This window comes from Gallinula chloropus, assembly GCF_964237585.1.
Source record: "Gallinula chloropus genome assembly, chromosome: 1".
In the NCBI taxonomy this organism is placed as follows: Eukaryota; Metazoa; Chordata; class Aves; order Gruiformes; family Rallidae; genus Gallinula; species Gallinula chloropus.
Genome location: NC_140085.1, coordinates 11440880 through 11463967, shown reverse-complemented (window position 1 = coordinate 11463967; position 23088 = coordinate 11440880). Strand labels below are relative to the sequence as shown.

Sequence of the window (23088 nt, the reverse complement as noted above, 5' to 3'; positions counted from 1 at the left end):
AGGAGGGACGGTTACAATGATTAGAAGACTGTGCTGCCCTCAGCAAATCTGCGGGCCTCTCTGTAAGCACAGGTACCCTCTCCCACCAGACCAACAGTAAGCACCAGGGAGCACTGAATCTGAAAAGAAAGCTGAATCATAGGCAAAGGACAGACAAAGACAAGAAAATTTGCAAGACTGAGCAGTAGGAGAGGAGGATGAATAACTGCAGTCATAGGTCACCCAAATTAGAAGCCTACACAAGGCAATTTAAAGGTGAAATTTTGGGGTGACATTCTGAAGCAGAGTCAGTTGTTTTTTTCTGGTATGTCAGACAGAAGCATACAGGCTTCCTAAATTACAGCTGTACTGCTCTTTTAGTTCATAACCAACCATGCATGCTGCTTCTAGCACACCCATAACCGGATTAACTGCTGAAGTGAGACAGGTAACTCCCCAAAGAAGTTCCCAGATGGAAAATTTGTGGAAGTAAGAGAAGAAAGCCTGATCTATACTCAAGATTATATGAATGCAAGTGCATCAGGCACCCAGAAAGTTCAAGCTGTCTCACAACTATCTGAAGACTTATTAGAGCTCTCAGAAATCGTAATCTTAAACCTCTGCCTCCCTTACATGGAAAGCACACTACAATATGAATGCTGTCTCTGACCCTGTATAGGTGAAACCACATATAGACCACTTGGTGATTGCAGACAGTGCCACTGCAATACATCTTCCTCAAAGGAACTTACCGGCTTACATACTTCCACCTTCCTGACCACTATGTCAGCAGCAGGAATCAGGGACAATCAAATTCCAGAGGGAATGGGTAATTATTGGGCACTATGAATGTGGTGATCATGAACAAGTACCAAAGGTACTTAATCACACTGACTTAAGAAAGTAAATGAAAACAAAGGGAAAACTGTTTTGATATGGGCCACTAGAGTGTATAATGTCTCATACATAGCAAATTTTTTGATGAATATCTATCTTTGTGCAGTTTCTGAGAGTCATTGTTCTTGTTACTCCTGAGATTCAGTAACCTACAGCTCTGAACACTCAGAGACAACATTGAGGATCCTGGCATGATTGAAAAAGTCTTGAAAACTCACATCTTTTGTGCTGCTCATTCATTTTTATCTTAACAAATAAATCTAAAGTAGCTTGCCATTTCCACTACTTTAATATAAAACTAAAGTGATGATAAAGAACAGAAACTGGAAGTCTCTTTAATGAAATTTGATGGCAGTGTCATTAGTTGATAGAGTCATGATTCAATTTCATGTTGCAAAGGACCTTAGGTGGTTTCAAGATCAACCTCCTGCTTGAAGCATCTTGAGCTATGTGATCAAATTGGTGAAATAACTATTTCCTGCTTATTCCCACTATCCTCCCATAGAACAAAACATTCAAGGGCAAAGATGGGGTAAACCAGGCCAGTAAACTAAACCCTAAGAAACATCCCAAAGCCTGAAATTAATGGTTAGCCTGAACAAAGACATGTTGCATAATATCTTTAAACACCAAGAGGGAAAAAAAAAAAAAAAAAAGAGAGATACTAAAGCTCCAGGGCATAAGGGTCTATTTTAGTATCACTACAGAAGAAAAAGAGATGCCATCTGGAGGCAGTATTTATTCAGGACTCACTGAACCATCTCTTTCTGTTTCATATGCACACACCTACGTAAGTCTTCAATATTCTTGTCCCATGTGGAGCAAGTTAGCCCGAATCTTGTCTTGGATAGATTCCCCATGTAAGTCTTGCCATTGCCACGATAACAATCTGAGTAAGAATGTTAAGACATAAAGAAGTGAAGGGTAATTGTGCAACATTGAAAAGAAAACTCTTCATCAGTAATCCAAATAATTTAAGACAAGTGTTATATTTAGCAAACACTATACAATATAATTTTGACAACTGTATAAATCAAATCAGAAAGAAAATGAAAGTTTTCAAATTTAGATTCTTAATCTCCTGCTCGAGGCCTTCATGCTCAACACAATAGCATTTCAAATTTTGTCTTATTAGATAAACCGAGAAAAGTTCCTTCATAGTTAATGATTAATTTAGAAGAGCATATTCTGAAAGTTTTCAGGAGCTGTTTTATACAAAACAAATAAAAAATGCCCCCTTAACTCTCCTTCCTTGAAACCCAGGCACTCAGCCTATTTGAAATACTTACCTTTCTGAAGATTCTGAATACTGGCAACAGTATATTATAAAGTTCTGCCTTGGCAAAATCAGAAAATCAACATGAATTTAATTTTAATGTGATTCAAAACCTTCTCTGCTCAATCCAGCAGAAGTCATGTTTAATTCATATGCTTTTAGCACAAGCCTTTTTGAAACTTTTCAAGAGGACTGTTTAAAATGATCACTACTATAAAGACATTTAATATAAAACATTTCATGTCATATTCATCACTATTTTTACTTTTTTGATAACTGATACTTTACACAATTAAAGTCAAAGCTTAATCCTTGCTGTAAGAGAGCTCTTGCAACTGCTACTTTCAAATTTTAAGAGAAAAAATGGCTAAAATGTAAAGATGGAGATCTTAATGCAGCTTGATGTAGAGTCATAGGTCATTGACATCAGTTCTCAGGATGCAGTAATACTCCTTAGAGTAGTACCAAGACCTCATGGGAGGTTGCTTGAAGACTCAGAGTGGACTCTACAAGCAGAGGGAGCAGCCTGAAGCTAAGAGGCTATATAGGAAGTCCCACATGACTTTTTTTCAGCTCAATTCTTTTTAGACAAAGGGGTATGGGGGGTATCACTTTTGGTGGCCTCATACGCAATTATAAAAAGTTTATAAATTAAGGGAATCATCTCAGGTCTGGAAAAGGCCTTTCAGATTAAGAAAGGTAAGTCAATGGAGCAAATATCCAGCTAATATAAAATTATCAGCACACAGATAAGCTTTGTTTGAAAATCAGGTCCAGCAGAAAATCTTTGCTGCAGCTTTCCCTGCTAGAATTGAAATGTGAACTGAGAAATGAATCTTATTTACACCATGATGAATCCCAAGTATGCAAATAAAGCCAAAGCAGAACTACACAGGTGTAATATCAATGTACTGAGACCAACTTCTCCAGTTTTCAAGCCTGCCTGTCTGCCATTTGGAACAGTACAGCATTCACTTAAAATCACCTTATTGTCTTTCCCTCTGTTACCTTGTTCATTTGATACATCGCACTTAGGAATCTGGGAGCAATAACCAATCCGGATGTTTGGGTCAGTAGTAAAACACCATGGTGATTCAGATCCATCTGGATTTCGGCAGTAGTTCTCCCTCAAATCCCTATAAAAATAAATATGTTAGCTCACAGCAGGGTTAACCTAAAACTATTGATGCATTCTATCGCTTTTTATTATGAATTAGTGATAATACAGGCTCCTTAAGGTCTGTACATTACAGATCAATGTCAAGTGTAAGGAGATGAGGAGCCAGTAAGAATACAGAGTCCAGAAAAATATAATAATTATAATAAGAAAATGGTTATGGGAAGTCATATGTTTTAACTGGATATAAGATTTCATTTGAAATCAACGATATTTTCAGTATAGCTTATTTTTATTCAGAATTCTCCATCAAAATTTGCATACAAGCTGACATTAGACACACCTGCAATCCATTACAAGTGCTTTTAAACACAAACATTACCAAAATGCTTAAAGTTCCCTGTACTTTGAACACTTCTGCTGAGTTTAGAGTCATGCACACTGTCAGTGATTAATTTAAGAAACTGAATCTTGAACTATAAAAAAAAAAAAGCTTGTTGAAATTCTATATAGCTGTTACCTTTAAAGTAAAAGTTAGCCACAAGGGAACATCTTAAAATGTCTCTTGCAGCTTGCATGAAACAATCAAACCTCTTAAACTTGTTTTATTTTCCCATCCCCTGACAATTGTTGCTATGTTCTGTGCATCTCTGTATTTTACTGTCTGCAGCACTTACTAATAAGTGGGCCCAAACTGTCAAAAAAATGGACCTAATGCTGGAATTCTTACTTCTGTGAGTTTTGAACTGTTGTACCAGCGGTTCTGTTGATATTACTCAAGCTGTGGGCCTGGGTAGCCACTGTGCTAAATAGTAATTACAATACAATAGCACTGGTTAAATAAGCAGTCTTGATACCATTAGCACCTTTACACTGCTAGGAACATTGTTAAAACTGCACAATGGCCTAACCCAGCAGCAGTGTCACGAGGGTACGGAGCAAATTGGTTTTAGTGGTGGTTTGAGAAAAACCTGTGGGATCAGACTCAAGTGCTGACTTCCAGGTAAATTCAAGGTGGTCCTGAGATTGACAGAAGGAGGCTCAGAGTCAGTCCTGTTTTCTATGGTATTTCCAGTAGATGCATTACAACACGTAGTATTTGATCAATAAACTGAACAATAACAGCAAAGGCATTAAGACAACAAACCTGTCAGAGCAACAATCCGAACTCAGACTGGAATCTTTACCTTGAAAGATGCACCTGATTTAATTACAGCAGAAGCCCTGACTGATATTTAGCCATCGATAAAGATATTTAGTACAAACTCTACTTGGGGTCCATGTTGATAATCTAGGTTTACTCTATGCTCAGTGAAAAAAGGAATGAAACAGCATGATTAAGGAAACTGTCTAAAATAAGTTGAGTTTGTGAACTGTAAAGAAAAGTTAGATGACCAGTGGTCCTTAAGGTAAAAGGTCCTATTCATGCAAGTATATTTAGTAATGAGACAGAAAAAGGATTAAAAAATGGAAAATAAGTGTGCCAAATATTATATATGTCAAGTATTGCCAAGGAGATTACACTTAGATGACATTTAGAACATATTAAGTTAAAGTCAGTAACCAAATGGCAAACAAGTACTTACCTCCATGAAAGAAAAACAATAGTAATGTACCAGCACTATTGGGATTCAGGTCCCAGTCTGGAAAACATCCATACACTTCGCAATCAATTAAATTGGTGAATTCATGCTTGAAGAAAACGTTCATTAAAGACCCTACAGTTTCACACAAGTTCATCTATAACTAATATTTTGAGATCTGAAGTACTGATTTTCCCACAGAATATGGGAAATAGTTTTCAACATCAGCAAGCAGAATGAATGCATTGGGTCCCAGAGCAGAGACAGAGTTCTTATGGTCTACTTTGGTGGCATGAATTTCTAAACATTTGAAACCTAAGCTTATTTCCCACAGCAGTAGTACCAACATGTCTACTCACTTGCACTTGAAGTTCTCGGGAGTGATGTTGTGCTGGTGAGGAAACTGGGAGTCCCACCGCTGGCACTGGATCCCACTCCATATGGTGTTGACTGTGCCACGGTAACCCTCACCCTGTCCCTGAATGCATGTAGATGTCTCTGCTGCTGCCTCCGTGCTGTTCACGACACTTTCATCTGCAGACCCAAAGAAGAAGTGCTGTTTCATTTTCTTAAGACTGAGCCTGGCTCAAGATGTCGTGTTGGAACTCTACAAATCATAGTAACTGGAGTTCTTTTGTGAAATTGCCTGATAACTTTTACAGATTTCTCCACTTCACATCCACAATATCCATGAAATGAAAATAGATATCAGACCTTATGCTAATTTGTCTGCTTGCAGACAAGGAATCTGCAACAGTTAAGAACTTTTTTTTAGTGAGACACCTGGCCTATGCTATATCATTGAAGGTCAGGAAATATTCTTGGATATTCTTCCCAATCCAGCAACTATTTTCTCATTTGCTTAGCTTTCAAAGCTGAGTGACCACCCATGTGCACACTGTTAAACATGTTAATGCATATTTACAGGATTAAAACTCAATTGGTTTTCTCCAAAGAATTCCCAGAATATCAATTCAGAGGAAAAAGATGCAGATAAAAAAAAATCCTATTATAATGTGCTAAATCCTCCTTAAAGCTTTTTTTTTATGCCTCGTATAGTTACAGAAGCAAAACCAAAAAACAACCAAAAAACCAACCCCAAAACAGTCCAGCTTTTGGAAATCAAAGATGAGTATTCTCTACAGAGAGACAAACGTTTTAAAGACCAACAAATTCATCAGACTGGAGATCTTTTACAGATGTTGATATTCTCTGCATTCACCCTGGTGTGGGCTGTCTTGAACTAAATTCAGAAAAAGTGTTTTCTTTAAATGACTCATTCACGTAACTTGAAAGTCTCTTTTTATTTCTTATGCAATTTTCATAATCGCAAATTAATTGCACAGATATTGCATCAGATATATACAAAGTAGTACAAAACTAAATAGACTACAATAAGAGCAACACTTCTACTATGTCCCAAAAAACTCCCAAGATAATATTTTTGTAACTGCCCATCTGTTGAAAATTGTTATTGTTTACAAGACTAATTTAATGAAATATCTTTTTTGAAGTATTATTTACCAGCAATAACTATTTAATAAAGTTTTAAATTAGTTTTCTTCAAATGGTCCAGTGATTAGAGCATTATTTGTGAGTTACTTTCAATACAATTAATTCCTGGTAACTTTAGCCTGTTCTGTGAACTTGTAGAGAATATGGATCTTAAGGAAACCAAATGTCGTAACAGATGGGTTTGGCTGATTTGCTGTCTAATCTTCTATGTTAAAGATCACTTCCCTGTCAGATGATAACATCAAGTCTTGCAGTTGAATTATACATTTCTTCATGCTGGAGTAAATTTCTCTTTTTCTCTTTATCTGACTGATGTTTGATTCAGTGTTTCATGGTCAAATGAATTTCCTGTCCTTCCTTTCCAAGGCACTTCGTCTTCAAAGATTGTCCTGTTCCAACAGGATTGTGACCACCAAGCTCATTCTAAAGTCAAAAAGACATTGCACTGCAAATACCACAAGAAGACTTCTGCAGGACGACAAATGCACCCTTTCAGGTGCATTCATCAAATAGAATGGTAGACAGTAACTATGTCTTTAATCATTATTATTCACTTCATAAGTAATTGGACAACCAAAAATAGATATTGTACATTTAATAGAAACACATGGCTACATATTTCATGTTTCCATCATATTATTTCTTATATTTCCATATAAGAAAATAAATTGGAATTATATTCTAAGATACCTCCTAAACTGATTAGACTGGACATTGTTGTGCTACATTCAAATACGTACTAGTCTTTTATAAAAAATAGATACAGCACTTTTACTAAAAGTCTACAATTTGGAAAAGAAAACGTTACCCACCATGATAAATTTCAGCACACATGTCATCCTGGCTGCATAATATTTCCTAAGTAAAGCAGTAAATTACAACTATATAACCCTAGCAAAAAGTCTTCTGAAATAATAATAATGCTTTAAAAATCAAGCTATAACACAGACCTTATAAACGAGAATTTACTATTTCAACTTTAATGAACTGTATAGTACATGTGCTCTGCACTAAGGTCAAAGACCTTGGGTTGTCATTTATGTATCTTTGCGTGTTTTGTTGTTTGTTAGGGGTTTTTTTAATCACATGCCTGAAGTGAAAAAACAAATGCATCAGTTTAAGCAAGGCCACAGGGTTACTGAGCAAAGCACCTCTTGTTATTTACCTACACATACACAGCTCATCGTTCATTCACTGCCCTCCGCAGCGGGATGGAGAAGAGAATCAGAAAAAGAGAAGAATCCCCTAACCTAAAACTTGTGGGTTGAGATAAAAAGTTAAATAGTACAGAAAATGAAGGGGAAAATAGTAAATAATAATAGTAATAATATACAAAAATTAATCCACAATACAATTGCGTACTACCCGCTAACCACTGAGCAGTCAATCCCCAACTCCTGGTGGCCACCAGCCAGCTTCTCTGAAGTTTACATTCTGAGCATGACAAGTTTATATACTGACCCTGAATATCCCTTTGGCCATTTTGGGTCAGCTGTCCTAGCTGCATCCCCTCCCAGCTTCTTGTGCATCCCTAAACATCTTGCTGGCCAGACAGTATGAGAAACTGAAAAGACCTTGACTTAGTGTAAATACTTCTTAGCAGCAACTAAAGTATCAATGTCTTATCAAAATAATTCTCATCCTAAACAGAAACACAACGCTTAGGTACTAGGAAGAAAATTAACTCTATCCAAGCCAAAACCATGACACTCATTCTGGCTCTTAAGTTTCATATAAAGCTCAAAAAATTATTTTAAAAAGCTCAGGAAATGCTTCATTCAGATGGTAATTTCCATAAACAGGCATTATGGGACAGTCTCTCCGTTCATGTGACTGAAAGATGGGCTGGATGCCCACAGAGGCATGCAAAAGCATGAGGAGTGGTGTCTGCCCCACCAGACATTACAAAGGTGCTCTGCAGACCAGAAAGCAATTGCCAAGCTTTAAAAAGTGCCCATGCTGTCCAAACCTGCAACTTAAATAGTCATCTCCATTCAGTACTGGTCTTGTTCTTGAGGCTAATTACTCATCACCCAAATAGCAAAAAGTTTAAGAACTGATCATGAACCTCAATAATTCTGAACTAAGATAAAAAGTACTGTTAAAGGAATATCCCACAAAATATCACCTTTGAAGAGATTGTTTATGAATTATTAATCAAATTAAACTTTGGTTAGAACAGAAGAATTTTGTAATTGTCTAGCATAATTTTTCTACTTTTTTTATATTCTCGATGACTCAAATTCACCACATAATTCAGACATCTACTTGAGGATTTCCAGTTACTAGCATTTCCATGTTCATGTGTTCACTCTCAATTCCATAACCAAAGCACAGTCATGCAAAAATTTCCTTTTTTTTTTCAGAAAAAGGAATTGGTTTTGATACTTCAAAATACAGAACTTATTAATAAGGGCCAACTCATGCATATCATAATGCTTAAGTAAAGAGAGGAAACATTATCCAGAGCTTCATGTGTAAAGCCACAGATAGTCTTCTAAGTCCTGGTTCTCACGGTAATGCCAGCATGAGGGAATCAGCAGGGGCCTTGAGTCATTCTACAGCTGAAGTAACCACTTAGAGTACTATTTCTGTCTTTAATTCCAATGACCCAGAAGAAAAACCTGCACAAATTGTAGGTCAGTGGTGAAACTCCTACTGACTTCAAGGCAGGTAAAGATTTTGCTGGAGTATTCATGTTCTTCCATGGTAATACTATCTATGTATTTTTGGAAAAAAGACATAGAAAAATAGCAGAGTCCTAAATTAACTCGTAAGGAAAATTCTTACTTTTCCTTATATTGTAATGACTGTCAGTCAACAAAAGGAAAATTTGCCCTGGTTTGTAACACAAGATTTTTGAAAGTAGATTTTAAAAGATAAAAGGTGCCTAACCCAGCAAAGAAAGCGTTCTAAACATAGTAAAGTCCTCATTAAACATGGTCCATGCAATTCTGCAAATGTCAGTAAGAAACTTGAGTGATGTTATTGGGAGAAGCTGCTCTTGCTCAGTTTCACTGCCTCCAGGCATCCCTACCTCAAGCAATACAATAGATAGTTCCGGGTGGTATGATAGCTACAGTTCTTTCTTCCCCCACGTTCACTATCCCACAGTATATGAAACACGGGGAAAAAGCCAACACCAACGTAGAGTGTTTGGGTGTAGGGGTTTTTTTAAGTAAAAATATATAAGAAAGTAAAGAAATAAATTAGACCTAAACTCACAGTACGTAACAACTCGTTGTCGTATAAAACCCGCACACCTACAGTAAGTTTATTGGTCCTTGAAGACAAAGAGATCTTTTGGGTTGTTCCAATATCTACAACTAGGTTTTTACTCCAAACAATATCTAGTTTAAATCCATTAAAAAAAAAAAAAGACTATATCCAAATTTTCACCACTATGACTTCTCTGCAGGTTCAGAGCTTTTAAATCACATTTTCAAAACTATCACAGAAATTATGAAAAGGATGTGAGAAAGATCCATTTTGAGGAACAGTAGATTAAGTTGCTGTGTACACAGTGAAAGTTGGATCTCTGCTATGCCTCTGCGTGAAATAAGGTGGAAGGTACCACTTTATCGACTACTAAACATCAGTCTCTTTTCACTGCCTCCTGTCTCAAGATATCTTTATCTTACATAAATATTAAGCTTAAACCGAGTGACACTTTTCTTTGTTTACATGCTATAATTTAACAAATAACTCTTTAATCAGAACTCACATTCAAATGGGCTGTTGAAATCTCTGCTTCTGAAGGATAAGTAATCTAATATTGATGATTCTTTGCCTTCCTAAAAGTTGTAGGCACGCTGCAACAATTACTTTTACACCTAAAGGCTCAAATTTAACATTTCATTGCTCACTTTTCCCCATCAAACTGATTGATTTTTCTCAAGGCTTTTTGTCTCCAGTCACCCCTTCCAATTGCCTATGAGTACTTACAGCAAAGGTTAAATCCAAGGTAATACCAGCTGAATTGGTTGGAAATCCGGTAGGCAACAAACACTGTCCTTACCATAATAACTTCATGTAACTCTGCAGATAGCAAATGATTGACATATGTAGCTTGGGCCTCAGCACCCCTGTGCCCTATAGCTCAGCCACAGAAGTGCAGCAATCTTTTTTTTTCTTTTCTTTTCTTTTCTTTTCTTTTCTTTTCTTTTCTTTTCTTTTCTTTTCTTTTCTTTTCTTTTCTTTTCTCTTTTCTTTTCTTTTCTTTTCTTTTCTTTTCTTTTCTTTTCTTTTCTTTTCTTTTCTTTTCTTTTCTTTTCTTTTCTTTTCTTTTCTTTTCTTTTCTTTTTTTCTTTTCTTTTCTTTTTTCTTTTCTTTAAAAAGCAGTATTATCTTCCCACTCCTGTCTTCCCTGTAGTCCAGAACCTCATTCATGCCAAAGTAACAGTAATTTTTATTTTTTTAAATTTGCTGTCACTGCTTCCATTTCTTCATTTCATCCTACACTTCTTCATTGCTGTTATAGTTGTCCTTTTATCCTCTTTTCTAACTAAAAATTGTCTCTAGCCAAAACCACAGACACATATGTGAGCAACTTCAAACCAGTCCTGGGGTCCCTGAAGTCTTAATCCAGATCCAATTTTTGCAGCTTGAGCCATCTCTAATCCCTAATTGCTCCTGTCATCTCTTTCTCACAGCCCTGGCCGTAAGCCACAATGTTTTATGCTGCCTTCTGTGCTTGGAAATAAAGTTACAATGCCCTCCTGTCTCTTCAGTCTTAAAAACATATTTATTTTCTGAATGCTTCCTTCCACTGACTTTTTTACCGAAAATTTTGTATATGAGCTGTTGTCAGCAGTTTGGCTATAGAGCATACTAGCACTCATGTCATGTAGCAAAAGCCGCAAGCAGCATGCTGCCTTGTGGTCACTCCCCCGAAGAGAGGACACCTACGTTTTTGTATATGGTCCAAGGACTTGGATTTGCAAAGAATTTTTTTCTAATTTGTATTTCTTGTAAAATATATAAACAGTCCTCAGCACAGGAATTAAAAACCTGTGTGAGAATCCAAACCACAAAGTTATAAAGACATATAACTCAAGATGTTCTCTTTTTAGTGCGCTGAGATTGCACACAATGACAGCTTCAGAAAATGGAGCAGCCACTGAAATCCAGAATGGCCTAGTGTTTTGGGCACCCTGCTAGGAGGTGGGAAAACAGTTTTTCTATGTGCCTCAAGAAAGACAGAAAACTGAGAACAGGGCTCTAATATTTTGTGTTGGTATTCTGGTCACCAAGCTGGTACTGTAACAGTAGTATCAGCAATAAATTCCTTCTCTGGGGTTATGAGGGAAAGCAACAAGCAGCATAGCATCTTATGTAGGGGGACAAAACCATACGCCTATGCTAAACATCCTTTGCAAATACCTGCTGGATTAACCACTTTCAAGATCACTACTTTTTTGTTTAACCCATACAGATTGCTTCAGTAATTTCTAAAGATCTACAGTTTTCTGCAGTGAAAATACAGTTTTCCACGTTTTTTTCACCAATCCTAATGTACTTTCTAACTGATGATGAAGGAATGCATTTCTAGTAAATTCAGTCAACTTTTTTCCTAGAAATGAAACAAAAGACTTTCATCATAACATTCATATCATTACTTTCCTTTTTTTTTTTTTTTTTAAATTTCATTTTGGTTATTACCTTTTCCTCAGGACTCTCATTGTAACTTGTGTAAGCAGAGGTGATATAACAGCACTTTTCAGGAGATCTCCCATCCTACTGTTTTAGAAAGCTTAGACCAGACTGTAGATACTGAAAGTTGCCTGGACTTTAGGCTTACGTGACCAACAAAGCCAGATGTGAATCCTCAGAACACTGACACATCAGCTCAGGAAATGCCAAAGGATAAAGGTTTATAAAAGTTGCATTTGTGAAACAGTCAGCTGTAACTTAGGAATATTTTTTTTTTCTAAATAAAAACACTTCTACCAGGGGAAAAGAATAGCTGTAGTGCACTACATATGATTCATATATTTTCTAATAATTAGAGAAATGCAAGAACCAAACAAAAACCCCACAAAACTAAAAAAAAAAACCACAAAGAATAAAAAAACAACAACACTCACTGAATTAACTAAAAAATCCAAAAGATGATTCAGTTATAGAGCTAGACTATGTTCCCGGTGTTCAGTCTTTCCCCATTATCAAAGATTATCAAAATCTGTAGATACAATTATGTGAATTATTACAAGCAAGACTTTCAACAACACGGGTGTGACTTAATGGGTGCCTGACACAAAATGAGCAGTAGCCCTGTTAATTTTCTTTTTGCCTCTGGAGAATCTGATTAAAGGCATTGCCCAAAGCAGCAAATTAACCCCACCTTTTCATAGTGGAATAATTTTGCCAATTTCAAGAATACACTAGATTTACAATGACACATGACAGTGTAGAATGAGTCCAATTACTGTGCATCAGGAGGTATGTTAAGAGTACTCTTACTTTTCAATTTCAAACAGTTGACTAATCAGAAGTGACTGACACTCCAAGACACTGCACTTTCTTAAACCAAGAACAAAGAAAGAGTATTCTGAACTATTAGTGGTGTAAAACCCCAGCATAATTTGATTTGGAATGAATTCCAAGTGAAGATAGGGAATCCCATGTTTTCCCCTTTAAGTAGCAACTGCTCACACATAATGGTTCATGCCAGAGCCATTCCCTCATCTCTCCCCTCCTCAGTATTTATAAATATGCCCTTTGTAGGAAAAACACGGGATTACATTATGGAAAAAGAGATTTTGTAAGATCCGCTACTGCCACTATTTTATGTAGATTTAAGATATCCCAAAAATTATATATCTTGGCTTATGTAACAACAATAAAATAGGAAAAATCTCTAAAAATGAGAGTCATTAAAACCCATTTGTTTTATGGTCATTATTTTGGTGGGGGTTTTATTATCCTTTTTTTAAATTTTTTGTTCCAGGTGAGAATTACTGCTCTTTTTAATAAAATCTATTATCTTCTTCTTTTCTCATCCCAAGAAAGCCAAATCAATTTTACAATAACATAAGCCTACTGAAGTTACACTTCAAGCTAGATGCAAAGCATAGTGATTGGTTTCAAGGACTTAAAAAAAACCCCAACCAAACAAACCTTAATTTTGGTCATAATTAAAGCAGGTCAACAAAGCAAATTGTAGTTTCCAAAACTTCAGATCTAAGAGAAACTGACTTTCTCATGAGCTAGTATGACACTGAGTTTCCTCGAACAGTTTCAAAAGCTTCTCTTTACCTCTACTTCATGAAAAATCTAAAAATACTGTTCTGCATTTTCCGTCTGTACTCCTAGGGTCTCTGCCACAAGTCAGGGGCATACAGATCTGACATGCTGCTGTATGGATTCAGTCAGTCATGCCTGCTTTTCAGAAATTGCCCAAGATATTATAAACACAGAATTTTGAGTAAAGAGAATAGAAAAACCTGCTTAGGTGTTGCAAGACTGCCTTTAGTATCATGCTGTACATTGATTATTTCACAGGTTGTCTGTTAAATAAGGGCAAAAACCTGGACTTCCAAGTTTGGCAATAAGAAGCATAGCAGACAAGAGAGGAGTCATCAAATGTAGATCCCACAAGCTGTGAATGAGGCAAGGAGTTTCAGGGATGCAAATCTTGGTTTTCTGATTAAAGCATGTCCCAATAAAATTTAATTCTGTCATGTGTCTCAGCCTCAGAATTACGATGACAATCCAGAAAAATTACTTTACCCCAGTTTTAAGGGAAGTCCAATGGTTTCTACCGTTCTGTCTTTTACCATTGTCCCTGGACTGCTCATTTAAGACATCTAGTTATCAGTAGAAGAGTTGTCAGAGCTAGCACCAAAGTTAGAATGATATGGGTTTTGAAGACAGAATATACTGCAGGATGCTCTAAAAATTTCAAAGCAAAGCCTCTCAAAGTAGGCATCTAATATATGTACACCTTAATGTTACTTTAATTCAATTCCTTTTTAAAGTGAGGATAACAAAAGCCACTATCTTATAGTTGACATATCAAAAGAAATTATTTGTGTGTGGAGTGCTTTGATACTGAAGTGGTGAATACCACAGAAAACCAATGAGGAAATTAATAATTCTGTCAGCAGCACAGGGCTGAATGTTGTACAGGAACCAAGGCCTACAACCAAACAATATGCAAGAGGAAAACAAAGCAATATCAACAGTTGTTGACAGAGTACTGAGCATGGAAGGTTCTCATGCATCTACTCACAAAGTATAATACCAATGCCCAGTGTGGCCAAATTAATACTGTATATGTAAGCATCATGATGACGTTGACCCACTTTTTTAGTTCTTTATTTTCCTACATTTTAATGCAATTCCCAGTACATAAGATATTCAAATATTCTAGGGCTAAGTAACACATAAGATATTTATTTCCTGTTCAGATTAAATATAATGTCATTATAGGAGATCCTCTTTGGAAACTATCTTTTAAAAGTCAGTGAACTGCAATGAATGAACTAGCTGTGGTCCCATATTCCTTGAACTATGTATGTCCAGATTTTGAAAAGGAAGTAATAAATTTTACTTGAACTCACCACACGTTTTAATTGCACAGAACTCCCAGGGGGTGTTAGGGTCAAGAGTGTAGCACCATGGTCTCAGCTTGCCATCAGGGTTGCGGCAGTAATTATCATCAAAGCCCTTGTCAGGATATCTGCAAACCACAACAACAAACGTGTCAGGGAAGTCTTCCTGGCAACACTGCACAGGCTTCTGCAAGGTACTTAAAGGACAGTCTTCAGCAGAGGCAAAGAACCAGTTCCTATTAACCTTGGGTCTGATCCTGTGAGATGGATGCAGATGCTCTTTAACACTCTTGGAAAGCTAATAACATAAAATCTCTTTCAAAATATGCAGCAGAATCAGACCTTCACTGAGGGGATTCCCTGCTGTGCTAATGCACAGGATACCGGATGGGGTAACTCTGCTAATTGTTAAACTCTTGCTCTTGTGTCTGTCAACTGATGACCAGACTCTAAAGCCACTCATTTTTTGAAACAGTCCAATTAAGTGTGGATTATATAAACACTGCCTGGCATGCTGGACTCATTAAGAAAACAGGTTCTTCAGTGCAACAGCCCTGGGTTCAAACTGGAAGCTATTTGTAATAGCTATGTTACTAATGATAGCTCCATTTTTGTAATAGACCTCATTCTAGGTCATGCCCTCATTTCAAGCATTGGGGGGAAAAAGGGGGAAAAATAAGGAATTAACTTCTGTCTCTCTTTATCTCATTAAGATTTCAATCTATTCTGCCATTCAATTGTTTCCATGTTCCTACTGCCATCATTGAAGGGTCAAGCAGGTAGTCAAGAAGGTTCTTTTGGAATAAATGTGCCGTATGAAATTCTGTGCACATAAAGAGATAAATGCATAGGGTTTTTTGTTCCTCCAGTGAATACAAATTGTCTTGGTTTTCCAGTTTTATTGAAACATGTTTGTAAAAGACACAAAAAGTAGATTTGTCCCTGAGGGAAACATGAAAAGTATGTAAGAGAACAATAAAGTTTACTACCTGTGAATCTGAACCCATTTACAACTTCAAGCATATGTTTCATACAAGCAGAGGAAAATATGATTTGTAAGGATGTATTTTTGCTAGGATGCTTTTTCTGTCAGTCATCCCAATTTTGACTAATTCATTTGCAACTTGATCCCCTATTCTTTGGAAAAAATCAGGTTCCTCCATCCATATAAGACACAGGGATGGTATTTAAGTAGAATTAAAAAAAAAACCCAAAACCAACCAAACAAACCACCCACTTCAAATCAAAGAAAAACCCCACTAAACCCACCAGCAAGGACAAACTTCACCAAACTGGGAATGTAAGGGCAGTCCAAAATGTGGTAGTTTCATATCTAGCAGCAGATACCAGAGCATACTCTGACATGACAGTGTAGTAAATTTAGATTGATTGTATTAAGAACTCAAGGAAAAATTTATTAGTTTTAATTATAATTCTTTACTTTCTGATTACTTTCTGATTACTTTAAGGTATTTTAAGCTGACTAAAGCATATACAGAAATATTCTGAGGTTAATTTTTACTGTTAGAGGACATTTTTATCAGTTAATACAGCACATGTACATGAGTGCACTACTCAACCATAGGATTTAGTCACCATCGCACAACACAGTCTCTATTAGCCATCCTGTATTTCCATCATGACTATAGCAAGCCTGAACACACCATAGGCCAGAAGCTCAAACAAATAAAACTAATGAACTCCATAAATTCCAGTTCAGTAATGCTGAATTTGCCCAATTGGTTCTGGAACCTGTGCAGTTTTCAAATTGTAACAGCATGGATTTGTTTGGGAGGAGGGAAGGGTTTACCTCTCTGGACGAAATTTGTGTTTGTGTGGCCTCTGAAGATCCCAGCGCTGACACTCCTTGCCTGACTCAGTGTGATCCATTGGTCCTCTGTAACTCTCTCCGTTGCAGGTCATGCATTCAACTAGGAAAAAAACCAATGTACTGGCCATTCATTAAGCTGATGACTTGTAGCACACAAAAAAATATCAAAAATTAAATCATATCCCTGCCATTATAAACTGAAACCAATCTAGAGATGTAAAAAAAGGTGATATCTTTTAATTAGTTTGGTATGGAACATGTTCTTCAGAATAGATCTAATCCATATGTTTTAGTTTTGGTACCACTTTATAGAGCACTTATGGTTATGAGGCAGGTGGATGCGAGATCTTGGAGACCTTCACGTTCCTAACAGATTTTAACCTAACCTATGGTTAGTGAGAGAGACACATATCTAAGGAAGGAGTATTTTTAGAGACAGTAGTTTCTGATTAAGTAACATGCGTTATTCTAAATCACTGTAAGTCATAGTGTAATAACAGCACAAGTTTGAGTCCAGAGTAATGGTTGAATCACAATTCCATGCAGTACAGTCTGTCTCTTTAAATACCCAGCAATTTCAGCTACATATGATACTGTTTCTTTTCGATACTAATTCTTTTTGGCAGCTTAAAATATGATACATTTTCTGCCCTGGTTTGGGAAAGTGGGGGGTGGAGGGAGAGTGGTCAAAGGCTACCAAAGGGACTCAAAATCACTGTTGAAAAAAGTAGGCTTCATAATTTAGAATGAGAAGTCTTAAAATACAAAATAAGTTCATTATAATTAACTATACACACATTTCTCAAGTGTCCCCTAATTAAAGTAATTGTAACGAAGGATCACTTAGTAAATACTAATTTATGCATTTACAGATCTCACCCCTTCAGTCAAAACATCCGCTAACAAAGTCTTCATCCTGCAGTGAGCTCCAGGTCTTATCCTGTTTGAAGTTCACTTAAACTGATCTTTAAATGATAGCTTTTAACAGATTTTCAAGCTCCTTGTAAATCATTCTCTTTCTCTCCTTCCCCCTCTCTCCCTTTCCATCCCCACCGCTGCATAGTTATTGCACATGACACTTTAGCAGTAAAATTAAAGGCATCCCATCTTGAGCATTTAAATGGGTTGATTGATGGGAACTGAACTGGCTGATTAGCAAGATATGAAGTATCTTTCAAATTGTGTGACTTGAAAGTCAAATGAGCCTGGATTTGTAAAAAGTTACCTATTTAGAGTATTAATTTGAAAACAAAATGCATGCTTAGATTGAGCTTTCAACCTGTAATTCTGTATCTGTACTTTCATCAAAAAGAAGAAAAGTTGATTTTACCGTGGAATGGCACTATATGATTTTATCATATAGTGATATATCACTATATGATTTTCATATCACTATATGATAAAATAATATATGATTTTATCATATAGTAATATTGACATTGTTAATGGATTCTCTAGGGGCTAAAAAAGAAAAAAAAGGATCACATTTGTGCGATCAGCACAACTTTCCTCCATGACCTGAAAAAAAGCTGCTGAGCCTGAAATCTTGCTTAGATCTTTCAAAGTACTGGAACATAACAAGACCTCCTTCCTCTAAAAACTGCTTTTGTTGTTACATGAGTTCTTATTGCTGAGAAATCACCGATTCATTCTCCAAAGTCCACGAGCCAGAGTCACCGTAACTATTGCTTCACTGTACCTGTTCTGTCTGCCTGCTGTCAGCAGGGAAAAGGCAACTTTCCATGTGAGCCATGCCCGGTTACCTTGTGAGCAGAGGGGGATGTTGCAGACTTCATGGCGTGTCTCTGGGCTGGTGGTGAAACACCACGGCCCTCCTTCTTCCCCTCGGGGGTTTCGACAGTAGTTTTCCCGCAGGTCTTTACCCCGATAGCTCGAAGGCAAAAAGCTAGTTTTAAAATGACAATCATTACAGTATAAGAGCATGCAAACTTTGGTGTTAATCATACTATTTGTCAAACAGTTAGAAACAATCACATTTCTGCTTCCTTCACCCTCCACCCTCCACCCTGCTTAAACCAATGCCCACACCCAAATATCTGTGCATACACAAATACACATCTTCATTCAGGATTACTCAATCAATGGCCTAAATCTGGGACAATTTGTCTAGCCTGTAGCTTGCTGTAGCAAGTTTTACCCTTGTCCCTTGGGTGTCCAGAGCGAGCTATCTGCTGCAGAGCCAAAGGCAGCAGCACACTCCCTGACAGCTCCTTCATGAGCTTGTAACTGCTCATGCGATGGTGGAAAGCCCTTGGACAAGAGGGCCAAATGTGTTGGGTGCACAGAGGAAAAATACTTTTGGTCCACAGCCATGTCTAACCTGCCGTTCATATGCACGTTGTGCACATGCTGTGGGCACCTGCTACATAGAACACACAGCAGAGGAAGCTGTTCCCATCGCTGGTAGGGCAGCAGCTAGAACCAACTGTCAGGAGTGTGAGAGTGTGACTGGGCAGTGTGACACACTGCACTGAGAGGCTGCCTGAAACCACAGACTCCTTTGCATTTCAGCATGAGAAGTTTCCCCAGATCCCACTTTAGCTGTCTTGCTTCATATTCTGCCACAAGCCCCACTGTTGTCACCTCAGGGTCTGCTACTTACAGACCCACTCATCATTGCTATTGTACAAGCCAGGTCATTTAGCAGCGACCTAGCTGACTTAAACTGTGATCTCCCTCTCATTATATTTTCTCCTTTTGCTGCAAGGGGCTATTAAACAACAATACACCTTAAGGTTTTTCCTTAGATTAGGGGTTCTCAGGGGGTTGTTTCTTCTTAGTGATGGAATAGAAATGTAAGCTAACACTATATTTTTTTTGCCTAACACAGATTTTCAAAATGAGACTTTGCTGCTTATGCTCAGTCCATCAAACATAAACTCTCTAGGGTCAAAGATTTGTGTTCTTAGCTGTCTATAAAATTATACACTTATCTCCAGAGAAACCCCACATACACACTCATAGGGAGATGTATGTAGGTGTATATATGCAGTAGTTCTATATCTACTATTACTATAGTAATACTAGTTATTTTTCCTCAGAAACTAGGGAATTGGTAACCCCACAGTAAGGATCCCAACTTCAGACCTGGTTCTGTTCAATGCCACTGCAAGACCTCACAACCCCACTTAGGCTGCACATTGCAGAGAAAAACAGTTGTACTTCAGTGTTAGTTTCATAGTTACAGAATCATTTTTGTTGGAAAAGGCCTTTAAAATCATTGAGTACAACCATTTCATTGCAGTAATGCTTAAACAGCAGCTAAGCCTCTGTCATTAGAAAACACACAAAATGAGAGTTATGTTTAATTCCATGAAGATTTTTTTGTTGTAGTGAATTGAAAAGTTGGGCAAAATATTCTGGAGATCCCATAAAACTTGTAGTTCAACTTAAAAAATTTATTTATTTTTTGAGCTTTCTAAGCTTTTTTCTCCAGTTTCTGGTAGAAATATCACAAGTAAAGTTCACTTTTTATTCTGAAAATATTCAATACTTTATTTTGGATGTTTATTTGGGTGTTATTTTTCTGACTTGTGACATTTAAATCATGTTTTACTCCCATTAATTAAATCTTTGAACAAGCTATGTTAATCACATTGTGTCTCTAGTCAATGTAAGATGGAAGCATTGTGGCTTCACTGAGGACAAAGTGTGCCTGACAAAATTGGTGGCCCTTTATGATGGGGTTACAGCTTTGGAAGAGCCACTGACATCATCTGGACTTGTGCAAAGCGTTTAACACTGTTCCACATGATATCCTTGTCTCGAAATTGGAGATACATATATGAGATGGATTGACCACTCACAGGATAAGAAATTCGCTGGACAGTCACAATCAAAGAGGTGTGGTCAACAGCTTGATGTCCAGAGACCAGCGACGAGTAGTGTTTCATAGCTGTTGGTACTGGGACCAGCAGTGTTTAACATTTTTGTCAGCACGGGGAAAGTTGAGCCAGGTTGGATGGGGCTTTGGACAATCTGATCTAGCAGTGGATATCTCTGCCCTTGGCAGGGGAGTTGGAACTAGGTGATCTCTAAGGTGCCTTCCAACACAAACCATTCTATCATATGATAAGATTCTATCATTACTTAAAAGTGCATGTCTTCTTTTTGGTACTTGAAGGTAATATTTTTTTTATTTCATTACTGCTGCCTATCAAATTCTTGCTTCTGTTTCTCCTCTGTAGTCTTGTAATATAAATTTCTCAGGTTTTTTTTAGCGATTGCAGACCTGGAAAAAGTTTTCTGATGGGATATTGCAACCTTTGCATATGCTAATGCAGTATGTCAATGCATGTTAGAAAATTTTATTTAATTTTTCCTGCTGGAAAATCTTTCTGCTCAGAAATTATGGACATTAGAACATACAGGGAAAAGGCATTTCAAATTATGCCAGGTATGCTGTCTGAACACTAAAAACATCAACAGCATTAGAAACTCAAAATAGGTCAGATATAAAAATGGTTTCAACAGGTTCTGAAACAATATTCTTGAAGAAGGAAAAGATGAAATGAAGGAAAGACCCACACAGAAACTGAAGATAGAGCTGCTCCTAAAATTCTGTGCTGATTTAGTTTATCTGCATTAGGTAAGGAAAAAAATAAGAAAGCCAAAAGCTGATGCCAGTAAGAGTAATGGTAGAAACAGATTCAACCACAGAGAAAGTCATGGAAACTAGCAAAAAGCCTGTGAAGAACTGGTCTACTCTTTGACCGTTTCTCTTTGAACTCTTTTTGGATTGTCTTTATTCATTTAGATTTAAAAAAGATCTTAAGAGAGAGGAAAAAAAGAAACCAAAACAGCCCTCTTGTAATCTGTACTAAGATGGAGACAAAAATAACAGAAACTTTTTTTCAGCTGCAAGTCTCCATGTTCTACTGGAATACAAATAAATAAAAATATTATTTGTTAAATCCAAGCACAAGTTTAGCCAGAAGTTATTTCAATTCTTTCTAGAAAGATAATGAAAAATCAGTAAAGTACATTTCCCCCTTGAATATGAAAAGGGCATTTATTTTCCAATGGCACTTTGTGATAATCTGGTGTTGAGAAAAACTGACCTAAAAATCTCAGCCTTTCATACTAATAAGTTCCAAACACACCACTACTGTCTGCTTCTTCCCATCTCCCTCATGTCTCTGATGATGAAATCATATTTTCTGATGTTGAAAAACAAAATTAGCATGCAGCCACCTCATTTATCCAGTGACCTTTTAAAAATTAAACTTATTGCACAAGGCAGGAGAAAAGTCATTCTCATAAAATACATCATAGAAGAGTGGCTGTCGAAATGTATTAGATAAAACTGTATGTTGTATATTAAAATGTGATTTAGTGATAATATATACTACCCAGACACTTCTTTCTTTAAATATGTAAAATCCCATGTATATTTTACAGAATAAATGCTCATTTTTGCTTAGTCTGGAATTCTTAAGAATTCTTTCAATTCTAAAAGATGAAGACTGTATAGTTTAAAGTATAGTGTCTTAAGAGGTCATTGCTGTGGGAGCTGATGGTATTTATCATACATTCACAATTAAGCGTGAGTCTGGTCTCACACTGAAAATCAGACACACACTACCATCTATATTATAAGCAGCCAAGTCCAGTCAAGTCCAAGCCTGAGGCTCAGCTTTGTAACACATCATAAGAGGAGAGAACCCAAGTATTCTTTGCTTTTTAATGTTGTTCCAAGATATCATCTTGCACACTGGATAGATTTGGTCAGGACAGGACAGAGCAGTGCACAGCCCAGTTCCTCTCTAGCAAGCGCCAGCTTGTCTCCTCCTAAACAAAGAGCTGATGCTGAGAGTCCAGAGCAAAAGGCAACAATGGAGTTAGGAAGCTTATGCATGAGCGGACACATCGTTTTGGGCTCTACAGGGTTTATTATCTAAATGGCTTCAGCCAACATAAGAAGGTTCACAGAGAAATGGCCAAAGAGTAGACCAGAGTCCCTCTGCTCGTTTCCAATATTTATTGTGGTTGAATCTGTTCCTACAGTTACTGTTACTGGCTCAAGTATTTGGCTTATTTTTCTTCCCTTAGCCAATATAACTGCTAAGTCTACTCTCAAGATGTAGGTATGGCCTCAGATCCGCACTACATCAGGTCTTAAAAGTTATGCCCCATACTTACTGCATCAGTCTTTTGTTATTGCTTGTATGTTCTGAAGGAAAATATTTCAATAACCTGGTCAGAGTTTTCCGTGAACTTATTGCCTAGTCTAAATGTTTTCTAGAGTTTAACATATTCTATGAATCATAGAGAATTAATAGTAACCATGCAAAATATAGTAATGTAATTATATA

The 23088-nt window shown here is 36.9% G+C and overlaps 1 protein-coding gene across 1 annotated transcript in view; it reads right to left on the bottom strand.

Annotated features, from left to right (window-relative positions):
- The window catches only part of HGF (hepatocyte growth factor), a gene marked incomplete at both ends in the record, with an annotated part of 53477 nt that overhangs the window by 11463 nt on the left and 18926 nt on the right, over positions 1-23088 (bottom strand). The window contains 6 exons of the mRNA XM_084279294.1: positions 1663-1765; positions 3161-3288; positions 5212-5386; positions 14932-15050; positions 16733-16853; positions 18517-18659. Of these exons, the coding sequence (XP_084135420.1) occupies positions 1663-1765; positions 3161-3288; positions 5212-5386; positions 14932-15050; positions 16733-16853; positions 18517-18659 (789 nt within the window). The remainder of the gene's footprint in view (positions 1-1662; positions 1766-3160; positions 3289-5211; positions 5387-14931; positions 15051-16732; positions 16854-18516; positions 18660-23088) is intronic.